This window comes from Anomaloglossus baeobatrachus, chromosome 5 (assembly GCF_048569485.1).
Source record: "Anomaloglossus baeobatrachus isolate aAnoBae1 chromosome 5, aAnoBae1.hap1, whole genome shotgun sequence".
NCBI classification, from domain to species: Eukaryota; Metazoa; Chordata; class Amphibia; order Anura; family Aromobatidae; genus Anomaloglossus; species Anomaloglossus baeobatrachus.
Genome location: NC_134357.1, coordinates 420,947,378 through 420,967,542, shown reverse-complemented (window position 1 = coordinate 420,967,542; position 20,165 = coordinate 420,947,378). Strand labels below are relative to the sequence as shown.

The window sequence follows — 20,165 nt, the reverse complement described above, 5'->3', positions numbered from 1 at the left end:
ATTGTGGAAAATATTGTTATTCCAAGATCTAATGATTAAAATGAACTTTAAAATTAACTTTGTGCATGGGGAAGCCCCTTTAAGCCTGGAAATCCCTTTAAGTAGACAGTGATAGTGCCTTGTATGTGCAGACTACACTTGGAACAAAATCATCATTATCGAGTTCTTGGAATCAGTCTTGGTCCCTGCTGCCGGATCCACACTCCTCTGACGCTCACTACAGGCTCGGACTGGCCCACCAGAGAACAGGAGGATCCTCCGGTGGGCCCCTGTGCAGTAGTACATCATTTACCTCCAAACATGATCAGTAGTTGGCACAGTACACTTGTTTTAATATGTACAGACAAAGGAGGCACCTCATCATTTATTTTACAGACTACACAGTATATTATTATATAGACGCGTAGGTAAATGTATGAAATATTTGCATGTAGTTGATCAGTGGACCCCATGTTACTGGTGGGCCCCTGCCGCCCCAGTCTGACACTGGTTCACTACATATACAGTACCAACAGACTTTTAAAAATGACACCTCATTTAATTTGGCAAATTTTGTAGGACCAAGTGGCTGCCATCTAAGATTTATGTAATTAATTCTCTTTATCCCTAAAGCATGGTGCTAGGCTTTATTTCTGAGTGGCACTTAGAGCAGATATATGCGGTATGTTTCACTCCAGTATAATACAGTGCCGCCTTGTGATGTTCCTTCAAGGCACTGCAATCATCCATTAGCTATTCATATACTGGGAAGAAAGGTATTTAATATGTATGGCTCACATGCATCTGACCTATCGAGCATGGATATAAGTAATGGTGTCTTAACCCTTACACAATGCCAATCTGATGTAATCTATTCTTGGTGCTAATAACCCAACATATGACACACAACCTGATTATGTGATTCCAGTCATTAACACCTCCGTCTGTAGTTCATCTCGCTCGCTCATGTAAATCGGCCTGCCTTTCTTGAGGTTTATTATTTTAATACAACTCCGTAATTAGGATGCAATTATTTCTGTCCTAAATCAGTTTTTTCCTCATTCATCGTTCTAATTATTAGTGCGTCTTTTCAACGCAGCTTCTGAGAATTTAATTATATCTGATCATTCAATAAAGTGAGAAACAAAGAGCTTGACTTTCTCAACCTTTGATCGATAGATTACGTCTCTTTTCTTCCTTTATCTTCCTTCAGATGGAGCATAAATTTACCATTCCACAATTAGCTCATTTTACATAAAAGAATAACCGTTGTGATGACAGATAACGAGCGAGGATCATCTGCATTAACCTGTCATCCTCATCACAATGATGTTTTACACTTATGGCCTTGTGCACACAGAGCTGTCTCACATACAAAGCTTGCTATGGGTTCATACTGTAGTGCTATGCACCTCAAAATCTAATATGAGGCCACAAAGAAGTTTCTTTCTGTACAAGTCTGTTAGAGAAAAGAGATTGGTTCATAATCCATTGTATGCTGTACTACCAAACTATTCTTCCCAATATGGTAGCTCATGAAGGCACTATACCACAGTGTATGGACTTCATGTGGCACCATACATGATCCATGTACCGCTGATCAGATGTGTACAGGCATGAGACCTTAAAGGGCATTTCCACTTATAGATGTCTTGGCTCTATTGGCCAACATTATGTTTAATGCAAAATAGATACAGCTGCACTCTAGAATCCTAAAAATGAATAAGGGAACTCTGTTATTGCATTACTACTATAGGAAAATTTGAAAAAAGATAATTAACTTATGTATTGACTAATTCTTGTGAGCCCGGTAACCAGCGGCAAGGTGATCTCAATATACCGGGACCTTAACTTAAATGCTTTTATCTGAGTTAAAAACCTACATGTCTGGGCAGGAAGGATCCAGCTATAAAGGAGGATAAAACTTTTTTATTTTGATACACTGTTTCCACAATAGAGAAGCAAGCGTATTTTTTATGCAAGCAACCAAAATTAAATAACGTTTTGCCTCTCCCGAGTCTTCCTCACGTAGTTGCAGCACAAGTAGGTGAGTGTGAGTAAGCTGTGATACAGCTGAGAAGAGAAACAGAAGGAGATGTGCGAAAGATGCAATACAGCGTCATCTGGCATAATGTCAGACGACGCTGCCAGATGACACTTACAGTATGTTGTGATTACGTGAAAAAGACTCGGGAAAGTCGAAACGTTATTCATGTTTGCTCGCCTTCTTAAAAAAATATGCCTCTATTATGGAAACAGTATATTACTATAAAAAGTTTTATTTGCATCTATCTAAGATTGTGCGGAGAATACGATTTATCTCCTGCTTAGTGTTCCACCCGTCTTTACCTCCACCTCTACATTTGCCTATAGAGTGCAAGCCAAATCATTTGCTAGCCAATAAACAGAGACGGGAATAGGGGCAGAGAGCCATCGCTGGACCTGGGAAAAGTGAGTACTATCTAATTTTGTTATTTTCACATGGCGCTGACTAATAGAGGTCAGACGTCAGCAAGTGGAAAACTCCTTTAATTTCAAGACTTGATTTAATTATTTCTACCTAAAAAAGAAGCTGTGATAGGTCTCATAGGCATTGATGAGATTGTTAGTTTGGGTTAGAAGAACTGGTTGATCCAGGCATTGCAAACCATACACAAATCCTGAAACATAAACTTTTGAATTTTATCTATGTTTGTAGAGTTCCAGACAAACCTATGTTAAAAATTGGCCAATTCAGCATTAGATACTAAAGTAATTTATAAATTACTGAAAGGAGTCCAGTGACAGCAGGAAAAGATGAAGCCAAGGTCAGCACAACTAAAAGTAGATGGGACTAAACATCAGGAAAGTACAGATTCAGCAACTGTGATGACCATTAGAGATCAGTGTTTCCACAGGCAGCAAATGGGCCAAGCCTCCACTGGTTTGAGCTTGACCCAAACCATGAAACAAGCCACTGATTGGCAATTTGAGTCTTCGCCCACATACAGCCACCATAAGCAGATCACTTGCGAGGGATGGTGGGCAGGTTTTTTCAAAAATGTTTTTTGGGGTGTACACTACATCTAATCGTGCTGATGTTGCCCCAGTGCAAGCCATTCAAACACTGGAAGAGGCTCACACAGGGCTGAGCACCAAGCGTACCTGAGCACAGCGTTTTTCATGCGAGTGACGTTCTCACGTAAAGCTTCCGAACTCCGAACCCGAACCTTGATTTTTTAAGTTGGTGTTCGGTTTGAAAACTGACCCTCAGGATTGCTCATCTCTAATGACCATCATTCCCAAGAGGTAAGTTCTCCTGGTCTCCTGTAGGTGGACAGAGAGCTCCACTTCAAGGAATGGGTGTTTTAAAAACCTGCAGGTGAATATAGCCATCTCAGTAATGTACAAATTCTTTGACTATCTAAAAATCCAGTTTTGAAACTGGCTTTTTTTGAAAGTTATTCCCAGGTACACAACAGCATGGTGATGGTTTAGTAGCCTTAGCAGAAGGTTCTTACTAAAATGCATACAAGCGTAGGGCAGCCATATGCATGAGCAGTTAGATTTACGATGGAAGATTACCTCCATGTATATACTTGTACAGTAAAGTAAACCTTTGATGGTCATAAAATTAAATCTACAAAAGCAGCAGTAATGGGAATCATAGATTTGTACTAGTTTATTATTTTCCATCAGAAGATAACACATGATCCCTTTAAAACCATGATAACTATGATGTGCCAACTTCTCTGCCGCCTACTCTAAACTAGTGTGAAACAAATCTACTGAATAATTCAATAATCTACGCGTCACCACCCGGCAGTGTCCTCCCTCCATCCAACACACAGCCATTACAGTTGTCATGCTCTCATTCCATCGTACAGGTTTCCTTGATTTTTCATTTACACAAATTCTCTTACAAACACGTGCGCAGCCAAGAGGTAGAAATCAATTTCCGGTAATCAATCTTTCCCTGTGTTTGAAGGTTTACTTACAGAGAAGGATGGAGGATTTTGTATGTGCACAATACCCTGTAATCTTACCAGATACAACAAGGAGCTGTCCATGGTGAAAATCCCTAGCAAGACATCTGCCAAGTACTTGGAGAAGAAGTTCAACAAGTCAGAGAAGTACATTTCGTACGTATTTGTGATAAATGCGAGGCGATGATGAAGCAATAGTAAGACTGATAATGAAATCTATCAGGGAATCTACCTTTTATAAAGGATCATCTAGTGCACATTAATAAACATGAGATATGATTGCTTGAAGTTCTAGGCTGCACTACTGAGACTAATAACATGTCCGCTTCTATTTTCTGTCATGTGTAATACTATCCGAAGACCATGTGTTGATTCAACTCACCATCAACATTAATATCCACATACTAACAGGCTAAAATAGTGGAAAATATGTGTATATCAGAGATGAGCAGATCTTTTGAAATTCAAGTTTGACAACTTCACCAAATTTTCCCTAAAAAATTGATTTGTGGTGAATACATTTTCAGTAATCTCAATATTGGAAATTTTGTAATGGCTCAGAAAATATACATGGGGAGATAAGAGACAGATGACTCTGTTAACCATAAGACCTTACCCACTACAGAAGAAAAAGACTTACCCAGTGACTCTGGAGATGGAAGATGACGGGGGAATGACTGATCTATGATGTCCCAGTACAAGGTATGATATTCGCTGGATGGTAGCTGCATAGCATGAAGAGGAGACCCGTGCAGCCACGTAAAAGACATTAAGCCACTATCTGAAGCTTCAGCAGTGTAAGAAATGGTACCGAGCAAGGGTTTGGGGGTTTCTTTGAACTATGAATAGAATTTAAAAACGTTTGAAATCTTGTGAAACCACGCGTTTCTGGAAATTTGCCTTGACCTTGAATTTCTACAGATCAATCCGCTCATCTCTAGGCTATACATGTGTGATTATTGATCTTCATGGTGATTTCAATCCTAACAAAAAAGTTCTTCTAGTTAGCCTCCTACTTAAAAACTATTGATTGCTTTGGATAAGGCCTCTATACAACTCATCGGTTTTTAGTTGAACTGATTGCTTTCAAGATATTACATTACATTAAAGTACCACTTCATTGTTTTTTCTTTCCCATCACTGAAGTGGTGCTTTCAACCTAATATCCCTCCCTTTAGTATTATACTTATCTTCACTTTTTTCGGTATCGCTCCAATCCCACACACTATTTTGCGACTGCAGCTTCTGACTCACTGGGAGTCAGAAGTTACATCACAAACTCTCAATCCTAGTCTATGACAGGCAGAACAAGACTAGAATGAGGCTCTCATAGACCTGGATTGAGTAGAAACGTCCGACTTGCTACATGAAACACCGTAGAAGCCAGCAGGTCACAAAAACTACCTGAGATCGACTGGAGCGGCGCTGATAACAGATGAAGATGCCAGAGGGTGAATATAAAACCAGAACAGAAAAATTAGATTAGAAGCACCACTCCAGAGATTAAATTAAAAAAGAAAGTTGGAATGGCGCTTAAAGGCAAGGGCTACACAGTGCCACGCAACAACAAATTGCAATTCTCTGATATGCATGATAAACGTATTTATGCAACTTGTAACTTCCTATCGAGTGACTATATTAGAGCTCTGATTTTGCTATATATAAAACAGCCAGGTTGCAGACACGTGTGACATGCAATGAAGTTTATGACTAAGTGTGTCACGAGTGCCTTTCAACTAGTTACAGAAAATCCAACACATTTAGAAACATATGTGTCTGTGTTGTATTCGTAGTTTCTCACAGGCTGCAACACAACAACATAGGAAATCATTACATCCAATGTTGCAATGTTCCTCTGTGATTTTAGTGTCGCGTGACACATGTTGCCTGGTATCTTAGCCTAACAAGTACAAGTTCTAGTGATTAAAGGGTACTTTAAATCAACGGGCAAATCGCTGCCCGAGGCGCACAACATCGCTAACACCCGTCACATGGACTTACCTTCCCTGCGACGTCACTCTGGCCGGCAATCTGCCTCCTTTCTAAGGGGGCGGTTCGTGCGGCATTACAGCGACGTCACACAGCAGCCGTCCAATAGCAGAGGAGGGGCGGAGATGAGCGGCCGGAACATGCCGCCCACCTCCTTCCTTCCTCATTGCCGGTGGACGCAGGTAAGGAGATGTTTGTCGTTCGTGCGGTGTCACACATAGCGATGTGTGCTGCCTCAGGAGTGACGAACAACATCGTACCTGCAGCAGCAACGATATTAAGGAAATGAACGACGTGTCAACGAGCAACGATTTTTCAGTTGTGTGCTCGTTGATCGTCGCTCATTGGTGTCACACACTGCGATGTCGCTAACGGCGCCGGATGTGCGTCACTAATGACGTGACCCCGACGATATATCGTTAGCGATGTCACAGCGTGTAAAGCACCCTTTAGGTCACGTGCACACACTAAGTATTTGGTGAGTTTTTTACCTCAGTATTTATAAGCGAAAACCAGAAGTGGATATAAAATGAATAAGTGGTCAGGAGTTTCTATTATACTTTTCCTCAGATTGTTCCCCTCCTGTTTTTAACGTACAAATACTGAGGTAAAATGCTGACCAAATGCTCGATGTGTGCACGTGGCCTTACAAATACTGAGGTAAAATACTCACCAAATACTCAATGTGTGCACGTGGCCTTACAGAGATGTAATAAGACAGGCTTGATTACTAAGGAATGAGTGAATAGAGTTGAGTAGCCACAAAAGAGCAACCAGGGATATTGCGTCAGATCTCAAAGGGGGTGACAGACAACAAGCCACTTATCTTGGTATGTTAAGTACAGGTTGAGGGCATTTTGCAGCAAGTGAAGGAAACCTTAGGCCTCTATACACGGACCGAACCAGCTATTGATAAACTTATTGATTGGCAATCAGTTTAATAGCCAGTTTTCACAGCAGGACAAAGTGAACAATACGCACTGAGTGATCTGTAATAGTATGCTCAGTACACCCAGGTTGTCATTGTTATTGGCAGTGTGAGTCCAGTTTCGGCGCACCACTGAGAACGATGATCTTTTGTGCTCCACAAAAATAATCATTTAATCGTTGAGTGAGAGTTTTGCTCATTCATCTAGTGATCGGTAGCTTGTTTACCCAGAAAGATTATCTTGAAACTAACGTTCTTATGACCGCTCACTCATGCACAATAACCTCTCCGTGTAAACACAGCCTGAGCTAGAGATCTGTGTGAAGGTGTTGACAAAAACCCTTAACATTGACAGCTGAGGTCGCCATTTTTCGCCATGGGTTTGGTCAGAAGAATAGCAACAGGGTGGTTTTACTTCTAAATAAAAAGCCACTGTTTTCCATCTTTTGACAGGGAGAATATACTTGTCCTGGATGTTTTCTTCGAAGCTTTGAACTATGAAACCATAGAACAGAGGAAAGCCTATGAGGTGGCCGGGCTGCTTGGTGAGTTTATTCTGTACATGCCATTACCAGGTGAACAGAAGCATGCAAACCATGCGGATAGACAATTAGTGACAAGAGTAAAAAGATCTCAACCAATACAACATCCTTAATTCAGCTATACGCCTACGTAGAATATAATACGGCATAACAGGGCAATATTTAATCTATTAGGAATTATTTTGTAGATTGTCGGCATAAACACACTTCTCCCCGATGACAAAGAGCTACTTCTGTATATCTGTTTATTCAGTAAGATTCTCTATATCTGGCATACCCTAAAAGTTATCCGATTGTCCTTAGGACCATATATAATGCAATAAAATGAAAATTGAGAGCATGCATTAAATATAGCATCCTTTCTTACTCAGAAGAACCTTACATTGTGTGCTCTGCATCTTGTTTTATCCGATGATCTTGGCACTTTGGGCAGAGAACATCAGATTTTCTGAATTACTGGATGCTAGATAGAAAATGTACTAAAATGCTTTACAATTATTTTTTGTTTCTATGTGTCATTATTATTATTTTTAGAGCTCAATTGATTTCATGGTTCCTTACATGTGAGGAGGTTTCCATACAAAATACAAACATAAAATTACAATGAACAAAATAAGAATGACAGATTGAAACACAGGATAGTGGGTGGGTCGCAGCAGCTCCAGTGATAGTGACAGTGGGGTCCATGCAGGCTGTAAGCTTTCTTGAAGAAATGAATTTTCAACTTCTGTCTGAAGGTCCTGAATGTTGGAGACAGTCGGATGTGTTGGGGCACAGAATTCAAGTAGAAGGGGATGCTTGGGAGAATTCTTGGAGGCGATGCGATTGAGTGTGGAATGTACAAGTGTGGAGGAGAGAAGAATGTCTTGGAAGGACCGAAGATTACATGATAGTTCAGAGATATATGAAGGCGACAGATTATGGATAGCTTTGTAGATCAGTGATACAAATTGTCTCTCCAGGAAAGGAGACAAACTCTAGCGCCACCTATTGGAAGTAGCAATCCTAAAAGTCAAAAGTGGCCTTTTAACAAGCCTTTTCATATGACCTAGGATATATGCCAGATCGGAATCCCAATTTGCAGACACAGTGTTTCGGGGTGATAGCCTCTCTTCAGTGCAAAGTGTGGATAACTGATCTGGCTTATGAGAAGCTTTGTGGGGATCAAGGGGGAAGACTATTCTCCTTACGGAGACCTGACAAACCAGTCTGGCTGTCAGTGGTGAGGGGACTTATAGCTGCAATGCCCCTCTGGGAATTATTCAAATTGTCTTTCCAGGAAAGGAGACAAACTCTAGTGCCACCTATTGGAAGTAGCAATCCTAAAAGTCAAAAGTGGCCTTTTACCAAGCCTTTTCTTATGACCTAGGATATATGCCAGATCAGAATCCCAATTTGCAGACACGGTGTTTTGGGGTGATTGCCCCTCGTCAGTGCAAAGTGTGGGTAACTGATCTGGCTTATCAGAAACTTTGTATATCAGTGATAGTAATTTAAACAGCATCCTTTGAGAAATTGGGAGCCAATGAAGAGATTTACAGAATGGAGAGGCAGAGGAATAGTGAGGAGAGAGGTGGCTTAATCGGGCAGCAGGATTAAGGACGGACTGAAGAGTTGCAAGAGTGTTAGCAGGAGACCACGAAGGAGGATATTGCAGTAGTGAAGGTGAGAGATGATGTAGGCATACACTAGGATTTTAGTAGATTGAGGATAGAGGAATGGATGAATTCTGGAATTATTTTTGATTTATTGTTTGAAAGACAGAGTCAAGGATTACTCTGAGGCAGCGAACTTCTAGTACAGTAGAAAGTGATGTAATTTATTATGATAGATAGATCTGGTAGTGGAGTTGCGTGGGATAGAGGAAAGATGATTAGTTCGGTTTTGTCCACATTAAGTTTTAGGGAGTTTCATGAGAAGAAGGTGTTTATGGTTGACAGACACTCATGATTAGATCCCTACCTACAAGTTTATCCAGGGTCAAAGAAAAAACCCAAAACCAAATGAAAAAAAACAAACAATAAAACAAGAAGTGATACTCATCCTGAACTGATCCCCCTCAGGTTCCATTCCAATGCTTACACTTGGTAATATTGGTGTTTGCATACTGGTCCTGGTTTAGAAATAGTCATAAAATGCATGGTTAGTGCGTCCCTAGATGAGCGTCTATTTCTAGTGTACCTAGACCAAACCAGAAACAAGAGACTAGCTAGTTTTGGGTATCCTTTGGAACAGGAACTATGGAGGATCGGTGACAGTGAGTGTAACTTATTTTATTATTTAAATTCAAGCAAGTTTAAGAATAATTAATGGTCACCAGCTTAACAGAGATTTGTTTTGTTTTTTTTTGCTTAGGACACCAATGTGTGTATGTGTGAGATGGTGTTCGTAGGGGGGGTGGTATGATTTAGCTTCTTAGTTGTTATCAAGGCAGAACAGCTAGTTCATAGGCAACACTTTGCTCATACAGTACTTGCGATGTCTCATTGTCAAGCACTTCAGCAGCACTTCATTCGCTACCTTACAATACAGCACCTGTCTAGCAACTTAGACACTTGTTCTGCCCAATCACTTTCCTACCATAGCACAGTTCCTCCCAAGGTACATACATTCATTTTTTTGTCATCTCTGATGTAATTAATTTTCACAATCAGATCTCAACATTCAGATGCTACTTGTGTGTCAATTTTCACAGTCAAGAATATCTCATCTATGCTTCCCTCTGTTTTGACTAAACTTCTCTTAAGGTGGATACCCTTCACACTTTTGGCAAGGTCTTCACACCTAACAATAAGATACTGTGCCCCCACCCCTCATGGTAGCAATCTTCACCCTCACTCTTTAATTGCGGCTCACTCATCCAGAAAAGCTGATCTCTTCCTTCTGGGGCAGACAACATTAACGTCAGTGTAGTCTGGGGTTTCTTACTTGCTCCTCTATGGCCCTAATTGGTACCTGGAGTCGCACAACAATTGGCAAACGTCACTCACCCTTTACTTTCCAGCGATCTATCTTTCATACATTTTCTGCATGGTCTTCTCCCTTAATTCTGGTAGTCAGCTCCTCTAAAAGGCTATCTATGCTTCTGGAAGGCTACACTGAAAAATGTATCTCTCTGTGCTCATCCTGGAGGTATGGACAGACATACTAATACTAAGAGGTACTTTACACGCTGCGACATAGCTACCTATATATCGTCGGGGTCATGTCGTTAGTGACGCACATCCGGCGCCGGTAGCGACATCGAAGCGTGTAGCACTAATGAGCGACGATCAACGATCGCAAAATCGCTCAAAAACGATGATCGTTGACAGGTTGCTCATTTCCTTAATGTCGTTGCTGCTGCCGGTACGATGTTGTTCGTCATTCCTGCGGCATCACACATCGCTATGTGTGACACCGCAGGAGCGATGAACATCTCCTTACCTGCCTCCACCGGCAATGAGGAAGGAAGGAGGTGGGCGGGATGTTATGTCCCGCTCATCTTCGCCCCTCCGCTTCTATTGGCCGGCTGCTTAGTGACGTCGCGGTGACACCGAACGCCCCCTTGAGGGAGGGATTGTTCGGCAGTCACAGCGACGTCGCTGAACAAGTATGTGCGTGTGACACTGCCGTAGCGATAATATTAGCTACTGCAGCGATCACCACATATCGTTACCATGACAGGGGCTGGTTCTATAGCAATTGCTAGCGATATCACAGAGTGTAAAGTACCCCTAACTTCACTATCCCCTTGATTCAGCAATTGAAGCAGCAAGCTCAGTGTGTAAGCTCTTTATGCTCTGCATTCAGAACTTCAGAAACCTGCTATTTAATTGTGCCGTATCTAGGCATGTTTAGACCATGTGTAGACTTGGGGCATTTCTCCTGCAAAATGAACTGTTGCACACATTGCCACTACATTCTGTTACAAAATATTTGCAAATATATATATATATATATATATATATATATATATATATATATAATAACAGTTTAACAGTTCAACAGGTAGCATTTAGTGATGAGCAAGCAATAAAATGCTCGAGTGCTCGATACTCGAATTGAGCAGGTCAATTCGAGTAATGAGTATAATGGAAGTCAATGAAAAACTCTAGCACTTTTCCAGAAAACCCTAAGAGGGGTGCCGAGGGGTGCCTGGGGGCAGGATAATTGCTAAAATAGATGGAAACAGAGCTCAAGACTGTTCTAGGAAGACTCCTGGATGCATTTCTGACTCCCAGGTCACTGCTGGGAACTATGTTGTCACAGTATTACACCACTTTTATAAACTGGCAATAAAACATAAAAACCCGCAACTTGCAAGCGCTGCTGCAGCACTGGCATTCCAGCGGCAGCTGTAGCGGACTTGCAGAAATGGACACACATGGCGTACCTTCAGAAGTAGCTCAGGCAAATCTCGGTAGGGTTCCAGAAATTACTGAACCACTAAGTTGCGCACATGGGCCAGGCATGGTACATGTGCGAGCTTTCCAAGCTTCAAAGTCACCACCAGGTTACGGCCATTATCACACACAACTATATCTGGTTGTAGGTTCAGCAGTGAGAACCACAGATCTGTCTGGTCTGTTTATAGCTCTCCACAACTCTGTGGCGGCATGGTGTTTGTCACCTAAATAAATTAGTTTCAGCAGAACCTGTTGACGCTTCGCTGAGCTAGTGCTGCAGTGCTTCCAGTTTGTGACTGATATGGACAACAATTTGGAGTTGGAGGATGACGAGGAGGAATTAGTGCAGGAATGGGTGTAGGAGGTGGGCAAAACATTGATGGAATTAGGCGGGCTTCGCACACTACGACATCGCAGGTGCGATGTCGGTGGGGTCAAATTGAAAATGACGCACTTCCGGCATCGCATGCGACATCGTAGTGTGTAAAGCCTAGATGATACGATTAACGAGCGCAAAAGCGTCGTAATCGTATCATCGGTGCAGCGTCGGCGTAATCCATTATTACGCTGACGCGACAGTCCGATATTGTTCCTCGCTCCAGCGGCAGCACACATCACTGTGTGTGAAGCCGCAGGAGCGAGGAACATCTCCTACCGGCGTCACTGCGGCTTACGTAGGATATGCGGAAGGAAGGAGATGGGCGGGATGTTTACATCCCACTCATCTCCGCCCCTCCGCTCCGATTGGCCGCCTGGCGTGTGACGTCGCTATGATGCCGCACGACCCGCCCCCTTAACAAGGAGGCGGGTCGCCGGCCAGAGCGACGGTCGCAGGACAGGTGAGTCCATGTGAAGCTGCAGTAGCGATAATGTTCGCTACGGCAGCTATCACAAGGAAATCGCTGCTGCGACGGGGGCGGAGACTATCGCGCTTGGCATCGCAGCATCGGCCTGCGATGTCGCAGCGTGCAAAGTACCCCTTAGAGTTCCATTCTAGGCATTGGTGATGTGCAATCCCAGGGTCCGACTCGGTCCTGGCCTTCACATGGTTCACCCAGTGTCTCTTCAAGAAAATGTACCTTCCCTGGCCACAAGCACTTGTTATCATGTCGGTGGTTAAGTGGACCTGCATAGTAAATGTGTCGCGGGCGGAGAGGGGTTTTCGGGAACGCCGCTTGCCTGGGGGAATCTCTGGCACTCGGGTCCAGTGCTTCTGCTCCTCGGTGGCTCGAGCACGGGGCCGGACCCGGGGGCTCGAGCAGCGCCTCCTCGCCCACGAGTGAAAGGGGAAGGTTTGGTGGTGGGATGTCGGTTGTGACGCCACCCACGGGGTTGTGGTGATGGTGGGCACCACCGCTGCTGATGACGGGGGTTCCCGGAAGCGATAGCGGGGAGCAGCTGAGGTGTTGGCCCCTCCGTGGGTAGGGTCGGTTGGTCCCGGGGCCCCGCTTGGGGGAGAGCGTGCTGCAGGGTGCAGTGCTGCGGTGGGTGCCGTGCCTGATTGCACTGTTGTACTCACAATTGAACCACACAGAGTCACTGGTAAACTAGAAACTGCCGGAGTCCGCAGCCTTCGGTACGGAGTTCTTTCCCTACAGTCAGGTGCCTCTTTCTCCACTCTTTCTTTTTCTTTCCTCGTCCAGGAACGGGGAGTCCACTCCCCTGCAATGATCCGGGATCTCTTTCGATACTGGCGGGCCACTACCCTGCCCCGATCACCTCAAGTCCCTTCCTCACTAACAGCCTGTCCCGGCCCTTTTGGAGCACGCTTCTGTAGCAGCCCGGGAGCTACAACTCCGGACTCCTCTCCTCTCCCTCTCCCCACACACTCTGCTCCAGCCCCTCCCCTGCTGCTCTGTTTTGCTCTTACCCTGGGGGGAGGTGTCTGTCCTGCTGCACTGGTGTGGGATCAGGTTACCAAGGAGGAGAATGGCCTGCACTTTGCTGGATTTCTGCAGGCTCTGTGACACCCTGGTTTTGCCACGGCGTCACAAATGCATTGGTCAGGGCACAGGTGATGTTATGGGACATGTGCCAGTGTAAGTCGGGGACAGCACACCTTAAGAAATAGTAGACCTTGAAACACTAATAGAAGTAGCCCTGTCAAGGTACTTTTGGTTTTAGGTTGCAGCAGCAAAGACTGTAAAGGCTATAGTCCCTGCCTATAGCCTTCTAATCCAAACCTATCCCTACAGTTTCTATCACTACAGTGAATGCTGATAACAGTGGTATTAATAGAGAATAGAATGGATGCAGCCCTGACAAGGGACTTTTGGTTTTACGGTGCAAGGACTGTAGGGGTATAATCCCTGCCTATAGCCCTCTAATCCAAACCTATCCCTCCTACAGTAGTTATCCCTACAGTGAAGGTTATGAACAGTGGAATTATTAGGGAATAGAATAGATGTAGCGCTGACAAGGGACTTTTGGTTTTACAGTGCAGCAGCAAGGACTATAAAACTATAATCCCTGCCTATATGCCTCAACTCCATGCAACTAACAGCAGTATTAGTGTCGAGGGCGGAGAGGGGTTCGGAGAGGCAGCGCCTCCTCACCCACGAGTGAAAGGGGAAGGTTTGGTGGTGGGATGTTGGTTGTGACGCCACCCACGGGGTTGTGGTGATGGTGGGCACCACCGCTGCTGGTGACGGGGGTTCCCGGGACCAATGGCGGGAAGCAGCTGAGGTGTTGGCCCCTCTGTGGGTAGAGGCGGTTGGTCCCGGGGCCCCAGTTGGGAGTTAGTGAGTAGGGGATAGGTGCAGGTGCCGATGCGGGGAGGCAGCGCCGAAGCGGGGCAGCGATACGGTGCATCGCTGTGTAAGGGGTAGTCGGACCCCTGGTAGTGAAGGAGCGGTTTTTCCCCCCTGAAAACGCCACAGTAGTATGGTGGCAAATTGTAAATGTTGATGGTAAACTGTTACCTGTCATAAACTGTTTCCCCACTAGGTGCCAGTGTAGAGCAGTGGTTCCCCTGGTAACAGTGGCAGGGAAGGAAGGGGCAGGGCAGCCTAGGTGGGGAAGGAAGGGTTCTGAATGCAGAGTCCAGTGTGCAGTGAGATGTGAGAGGCAAGCAAGCTCGGTCTGAGGTGACGGGGCAGAGTGTGGGAGTGAGACGAGGCAGTCAGCCTGAGTGAGTACTCTTGGCTAGAAAGCAGAGGAAACCCATGAGAAACGGTGGAAGAGTTGGGACTAGTCCGGAGCCGGTGGTGTGTACTAGAGTGGAGTGCAGCTATCAGGGGGATAACAAGTGGCCCCTGCAGGCGAAGGTTAGTGCCCGGACAAAGAAGTGGAGAGGTGAGAACTTATCCAGAGCCGGTAGTGTGTGCTGGATCTGCCCTACAGTAAATCCGGGTTAGAGCGCAGCTACTAGGGGGTTAACGTATGTCCCCTGCAGGCAAAGGAAAGTGCCCGTAGAGAAAAGGAAACCGTTTTTGTAGAAAAGGACCTGTAACTTGTAACGTACTAAAGTAAACCTGCTGCAAACAAAAAGATGGAAGCTTTGTTTAATAAATCGGTGTTTGGTTTATCTGCTGCCTGCAATTGTCTCTTTCCTGACAGTGAAGAAGGAGCTGGAGAGCACAGAAAGAACGCTGTCATGAATGGGCCCCATGCATCAACACTCTGCCCCAACAACACACCTGTTTTGCAAGTAACGGCCGGGCCGGGGTTCAGCCTGCGGCCCACAAGGCGAGGGGACCCGACTACACCCCCTGAGGCGCCCCCTGCCCCTGTTACATTTTGGCGTAGTCGGCAGGATCAAGCCCGCAGAAGAGAAACCCCGAGCAGAGACCAAGTGGTGCCTGATGTACTGAACAGGCCACAAGATGGCGGCAAGATGGCAGCCGTCCTCATGGATTTAGTGAAGGCGCGAAAAGTGAGCGCCAAACGAAAAGCGCTGGGCTGGCCTGTAAGGAAGAAGCCCGGAGTGCACCGCCCAAAGAGGGGAGGTGCTTGCCCCGAGATACTGCAGAGGTCTAGAGACGTGGGCGGCACCGCAAGAAAGAAGAGGCGTCGCAAACGCTGTGCCGACCTGGTGGGTGAGGCCGGGGGCGGAGTATGGGCAGAAGCGGGAAAAGAAGAACCGCCTCCACCTTCCCCGGCGCGATTGCAACCCCGGCAGTGGAAGAAGAAACAAACTCCAATACCTGGACCAAGCAGAATGGAGAACAGAGCGTGGCGCATTCAGCATAAGCAAGCGCTCGCTGAAGCCTGTGGGCTGAAGAGTACCCCGACGGTCGCGCCAAAAGCGGCCGCCGAACCTACGGCTGGAGACAAGCCAAGAGAAGCATCGGCATTACTGGTGATACATCAGAGTATGGTGTCACACCCGGTAGTTGTTGTCGGCAGCCCACTGCGGTCCCGTCCAGCTACCCCCTCACCCCCGCAGGAGGCTGAAGGGCCTGAACCGGAGAAGGAAGTACCGGAGCCACCGGGTTATGAGCCGTTTCGTAGGCTACCCCGCTTACCTGGACAGTCTCTCTCCGACCATGTGAGGGCCCAGCGGGCCGAATGGCTGCGTGCATACCACCCAGCGTGAAGAGGTGGTCATCCGGAAGAGACGTCTGTTTGCTGTTAGGAGCCAGCGAATGTTACAGCTCAAGCAACGTTAAAAGTACTGAACCCGGGAGGAGCTTAATGCAGAACTGTGCGTGGACTCCATCCGTGACTGTTAAGAAGGAATCTTGTTGTCCTGTTGTTTTCTGCCCACCCAAAGACCGGGAGCGCTTGGAAATAGCCTCCGGGCAGAAGGTCAGCTAAGACCGGGAGCGCCTGAGGAGGGCCTCCGGGCAGATGTGCGACTAAGACCGGGAGCTTCCCTGGAGGGACTCCGGGCACCAAACTTGTGTGCCAGTCTGTGTGTTTTAAGTATTGTGTTTTCCTACATGTGTTGATTTGCAGGTACGAACCTCGCCAGGAGGCTGAGGTTAAAGAGGGGAGGAATGTAAGGGGTAGTCGGACCCCTGGTAGTGAAGGAGCGGTTTTTCCCCCCTGAAAACGCCACAGTAGTATGGTGGCAAATTGTAAATGTTGATGGTAAACTGTTACCTGTCATAAACTGTTTCCCCACTAGGTGCCAGTGTAGAGCAGTGGTTCCCCTGGTAACAGTGGCAGGGAAGGAAGGGGCAGGGCAGCCTAGGTGGGGAAGGAAGGGTTCTGAATGCAGAGTCCAGTGTGCAGTGAGATGTGAGAGGCAAGCAAGCTCGGTCTGAGGTGACGGGGCAGAGTGTGGGAGTGAGACGAGGCAGTCAGCCTGAGTGAGTACTCTTGGCTAGAAAGCAGAGGAAACCCATGAGAAACGGTGGAAGAGTTGGGACTAGTCCGGAGCCGGTGGTGTGTACTAGAGTGGAGTGCAGCTATCAGGGGGATAACAAGTGGCCCCTGCAGGCGAAGGTTAGTGCCCGGACAAAGAAGTGGAGAGGTGAGAACTTATCCAGAGCCGGTAGTGTGTGCTGGATCTGCCCTACAGTAAATCCGGGTTAGAGCGCAGCTACTAGGGGGTTAACGTATGTCCCCTGCAGGCAAAGGAAAGTGCCCGTAGAGAAAAGGAAACCGTTTTTGTAGAAAAGGACCTGTAACTTGTAACGTACTAAAGTAAACCTGCTGCAAACAAAAAGATGGAAGCTTTGTTTAATAAATCGGTGTTTGGTTTATCTGCTGCCTGCAATTGTCTCTTTCCTGACAGTGAAGAAGGAGCTGGAGAGCACAGAAAGAACGCTGTCATGAATGGGCCCCATGCATCAACACTCTGCCCCAACAACACACCTGTTTTGCAAGTAACGGCCGGGCCGGGGTTCAGCCTGCGGCCCACAAGGCGAGGGGACCCGACTACACCCCCTGAGGCGCCCCCTGCCCCCGTTACAGCTGTGCCGGATAGCACCGGTGTACTCACTCAGGTAGTCAATAACAGAGTCTCTGGTAAACCAAACAGCTGGATGGACGGGACCTGCAGTCGGCTGCGGCGTCTGCACTCTCCCCGGACGAGTTGATGGCGGCTGTCTTTCCCTGCACCTGTGTGTAAGTGTTTGACCCCTATGGATTCCCATGGGTGGTCCGCTCCCCGGCTTGTACGTGTCGGGAGAGCCGTGTTCAGGCGCTGGCCCTTGGATCTCTGGCCGTTGGCGGTGGCTCTTATCCAGACGGGTTGGGCTGTTGCCTTCTGACGGGACTTGGGTGGGAATGAACCCCTGAGGTCCAGACCGCAATCAGAGAATTTGACCGCTACGGTGGCTTCCGAGCCTAGTCGGGGTCTGAGTACCCTGCCTTGGTGCTTAGCTTCACTCCGCTCCCCGGTTCGGTACCGGCGGGCCACCGCCCGACCCCGGTCCTACGGTTCTGCAGACGTCCACTATCTCCTGCAGACGGCCACCACCATCTGCCGACCTTGCTGACTGTGCCTGGGCTCCGACCCAGACACATACAGTCTCCACTTCCACTCCTGAGCTTGACTCTCCTCCAACTCCTACTTCAACTAACTGGCTTTTTCCTGCCTCCAGGCCTGTGAACTCCTCGGTGGGTGGGGCCAACCGCCTGGCTCCGCCCCACCTGGTGTGCACATCAGACCCTGGAGAAGGCAACAAGGGTTTTGTTTGACGGATGTTCCCTACCAGGGAAGGGTGTGTGTGTGTGTGCGTATGATGTTATTCTGTGACCCCTGGGGTCCAAGGCGTCACATTAGCAGGGAATAGAATAGATGTAGCCCTGATAAGGGACTTTTGGTTTTACGGTGCAGCAGCAAGCACTGTAAGGCTATGTGCCCACGCTGCGGAAAATGCGTGGATTTTGCCGCGGATTTTTCGCGGAAAATCCGCGGATTTTCCAGAAATCTGCAGCACAGCTACTCCCCAGCCATTTCTATGGCATTTGGGAAATGCTGTGCCCATGCTGCGGATTTTTCCGCAGCGGAAATCGTGCGAATTTTCGTGCAGAAAAATCTGCAGCATGTCAATTATTGTTGCGGATTTCTCCGCAGGGTCCCATATACTTACCTGCCTTGATAGAGACCCGAGTCACTTCTCCGTCCAGTGCACAGCAGCGCGGTGGATCCAGCCAGGTACAGGAAGGAAGAGGTGGGCGGGGCCTGCACGAGCTCCGGTCATGTGACAGCCGGAGCTAGTTCAGGCCCGCCCACCTCCAGCACAGTGAACCAGACGCTGCCTAACAGTGACCCGGCCGCCGGAAAGTGAGGTTCTGCATGATGGAGGTAAGTATGAGCACCCCGATCACTGCAGCACTTGTTCTGCATTGAGGATGCAGTGCAGAAGCCATGGTACTGTATCCTCAATGCAGAAAGCCCGCACCATATCCGCACGACATTCCGCTGTGCATCCGCAGCATTGAAACAGAGAAAGTTCTGTTGCGGATTTCTGGGAGCACCTGCGGAATGTCTTGCGGATATATCCGCAGGACAATGTCCCCATGGGCTCATAGCCTAAGGGTATAATTCTTGCCTATAGCCCTCTAATCCAAACCTATCCCTCCTACAGTAGATAATCCCTATAGTGAATACTGCAAACACTGGATTTAATAGGGAATAGAATAGATGTCGCTCTGAGAAGGGACTTTAAGTTTTATGGTGCAGCAGCAAGGACTGTTAGGATATAATCCCTGCCTATATGCCTCTGATCCAAATGTATCCATCCTCCAGCAGATATCCCTATAGTGAATGCAGCTAATAGCAGTATTAACAGATAAAATAGATATAGCCCTGATAAGGGACTTTTGGTTTCAGGGTGCAGCAGCAAGGATTGAAAGGCTATATTCCCTGCCTATATGCCTCTTATCCAAACTTATCCCTCTTTCAGCAGCTATTCCTACAGTGAACGCAGCTAACAGCAGTATTAAGAGGGAATAGGATAGATGTAGCCTAACAAGGGACTTTTGGTTTTAGGGTGCAGCAGCAAGGACTGTATAGCTATAATCCCTGCCTATATGCTGTTAGTTCAAAGCTATACCTTGTCCAGCAGCTATCCCTAAACTGTTTCCGGGGTATAGTGTGTTGAGAGTTGCATCATCGGGTTTTATATAGACCTGATGACCTATTGCGGCCAGCCAATCACAGTAATGGAGTAGCCAACATGGCTACTCCATTACCGTGATTGGCAGGTATTCACTGCATGTTTAGGGGCTGAAAAACAGATACGAAACATGCAGGCTGGGACTCAATTATGGCTCTTGAGCACCCGCGATAGCGATAGTTGATCAAGTATTGAGTGTGCCCGAGCACCCTGATGCTCGATTGAGTATCGAGTAGTGACGAGCACGCTCGCCCATGAATAGTAGCAACAGTGATTTCACAAAGCACCATTCTACATTATTTGTAAAATGTGGTGAAACGATTTTCCGCCTACCCACAAGTTTACTTCTTAGGGAATGC

General features: G+C 46.6%; 1 protein-coding gene across 2 annotated transcripts in view; it reads left to right on the top strand.

The window, feature by feature from the left end:
* The window catches only part of ASIC2 (acid sensing ion channel subunit 2), a 1,244,893-nt gene that overhangs the window by 1,200,788 nt on the left and 23,940 nt on the right, over positions 1-20,165 (top strand). For both annotated transcript variants that reach the window (XM_075350302.1, XM_075350301.1), the window contains exons 6-7: positions 3,947-4,100; positions 7,315-7,406. In XM_075350302.1, the coding sequence (XP_075206417.1) occupies positions 3,947-4,100; positions 7,315-7,406 (246 nt within the window). The remainder of the gene's footprint in view (positions 1-3,946; positions 4,101-7,314; positions 7,407-20,165) is intronic.